This window comes from Poecilia latipinna, unplaced genomic scaffold (genome assembly GCF_001443285.1).
Source record: "Poecilia latipinna isolate Pla-1442-1.1 unplaced genomic scaffold, P_latipinna-1.0 Scaffold3627, whole genome shotgun sequence".
NCBI classification, from domain to species: Eukaryota; Metazoa; Chordata; class Actinopteri; order Cyprinodontiformes; family Poeciliidae; genus Poecilia; species Poecilia latipinna.
In genome coordinates this window covers 25,439-26,891 of record NW_015116243.1, presented here as the reverse complement: position 1 = coordinate 26,891, position 1,453 = coordinate 25,439, and the positions used below count along the sequence as shown (strand labels likewise).

The following is a 1,453-nucleotide window of genomic DNA, read 5'->3' as shown; positions in this document are numbered from 1 at the left end:
ACTGGGAATATTCCCAGTCCTCCCAATAGTCAGTCCAGGCCTCATCACTGTCGTCTCTGAAAGGTAAATTTAAGAGTTGTGTAAAAATTTTTCTTATATTCAGTTAACATTGCTACTTTAAAATTTATATCAAAAACAGACTTACATAACTTAATATTTACATAAATGTTATTTCTACATTTGAAAAGTTCAACATTTTGTCCTGATTTCACCCTCAATTACTGAACTGATAAAATCTACATCCAGTTCATTTATATACCATCAATTCACATTTCATTTGAAGGCGTTTCACCAAAAGAAGGTATTTTAGTCCAATCTCTCATATTTCATTTGGTTCCAATTATCAAAACTCTGCATCGAGTTCAGATTAAACTTCATTTTAAAACATTCAGCAAACAGCCGCCGGCTTTGTCACAACCCGTCATGCTGAGCATGCACATGGCAACAGTGGAGAGGAAAACTCTCCGTTAACTGGAGCAAACCTCCAACAGAACCAGAACCATAAAGATACACAAGGAGCTAACCTCACCTGGATCAGAACTGAGTTTACAGCTGATTTTTTATACTTATTGGCATAAAGCTCCATTTTTACTGCTGTAAAAAAATAATGTAATAAAACGGATTTGATCATCGGTTGTTCTTGGCTGTGGATCTTATCTGGAAATCAGATCTGGACTTTGGAACATCAAGTTTCAGATGATTGAAGGGAAACAGAAACATTTATTTAATAAACTGACAGATTTTTGTTGGAAAATTAAACTATTTAGTAAAATATAACATTAAAGCCTTTCATTCTAATTCTCCTGATAATAATTAGATTCAAAGTCTCGAGTGCAGAAACACAATTAAAGTTCATCACTTTATGGAAGCATTTAATCCCAAGTCATAACCTTCATCTTCCTGACCTGAAAACAAACAGATCATATCTAGAACCTCCTCCCATAATTCTGTCTGTTTATGGTGGGAATAACCTGTGGAGGAACCAACGTTTTGCTGAGTTTCTGTTTACGGGGAAAAGCTGAAAGGTTGCGCTCGACGTGGATGAACATCTTAACGGCGCGCCACACCTTCAGGACGAGGATAAATGAGAACCTGAGGAGGTTCATCCACCGAGACGCCAACCAGCCGCAGGATGAGGTGAGACAAGCAGCTGCTGCTTCTTTCTCAGGATTTAAATTCACATTTTAATTCTTCAAGCTGAATAACAATCAGTTTATAGAGGAACGACAGAGAGCTGAGCATTTACCTCCCATCCTGACCAGAACCCGTTTCCTTTAAAACATCAGTCTGCTCTCAGATCTGATCCTGACGTTAATATCTAGACTGTTGAATATCTAGACTGTTGAATATCTAGACTGTTGAATATCTAGACCGTTGAATATCTAGACTAATAAATATCTAGACTGTTGAATATCTAGACTGTTGAATATCTAGACTGTTGAATATCTAGACC

The 1,453-nt window shown here is 37.0% G+C and overlaps 1 protein-coding gene across 2 annotated transcripts in view; it reads left to right on the top strand.

The window, feature by feature from the left end:
- The first annotated feature begins 896 nt into the window (after positions 1-896).
- Positions 897-1,453, top strand: part of LOC106941365 (interferon-induced protein with tetratricopeptide repeats 1-like) — an 18,962-nt gene continuing 18,405 nt past the window's right edge. Inside the window, exon 1 of one of the 2 annotated variants that reach the window (XM_015024357.1) lies at positions 897-1,137. In XM_015024357.1, the coding sequence (XP_014879843.1) occupies positions 1,133-1,137 (5 nt within the window). In that variant the 5' untranslated portion in view covers positions 897-1,132. The remainder of the gene's footprint in view (positions 1,138-1,453) is intronic. The other variant, XM_015024358.1, reaches the window with a different exon arrangement.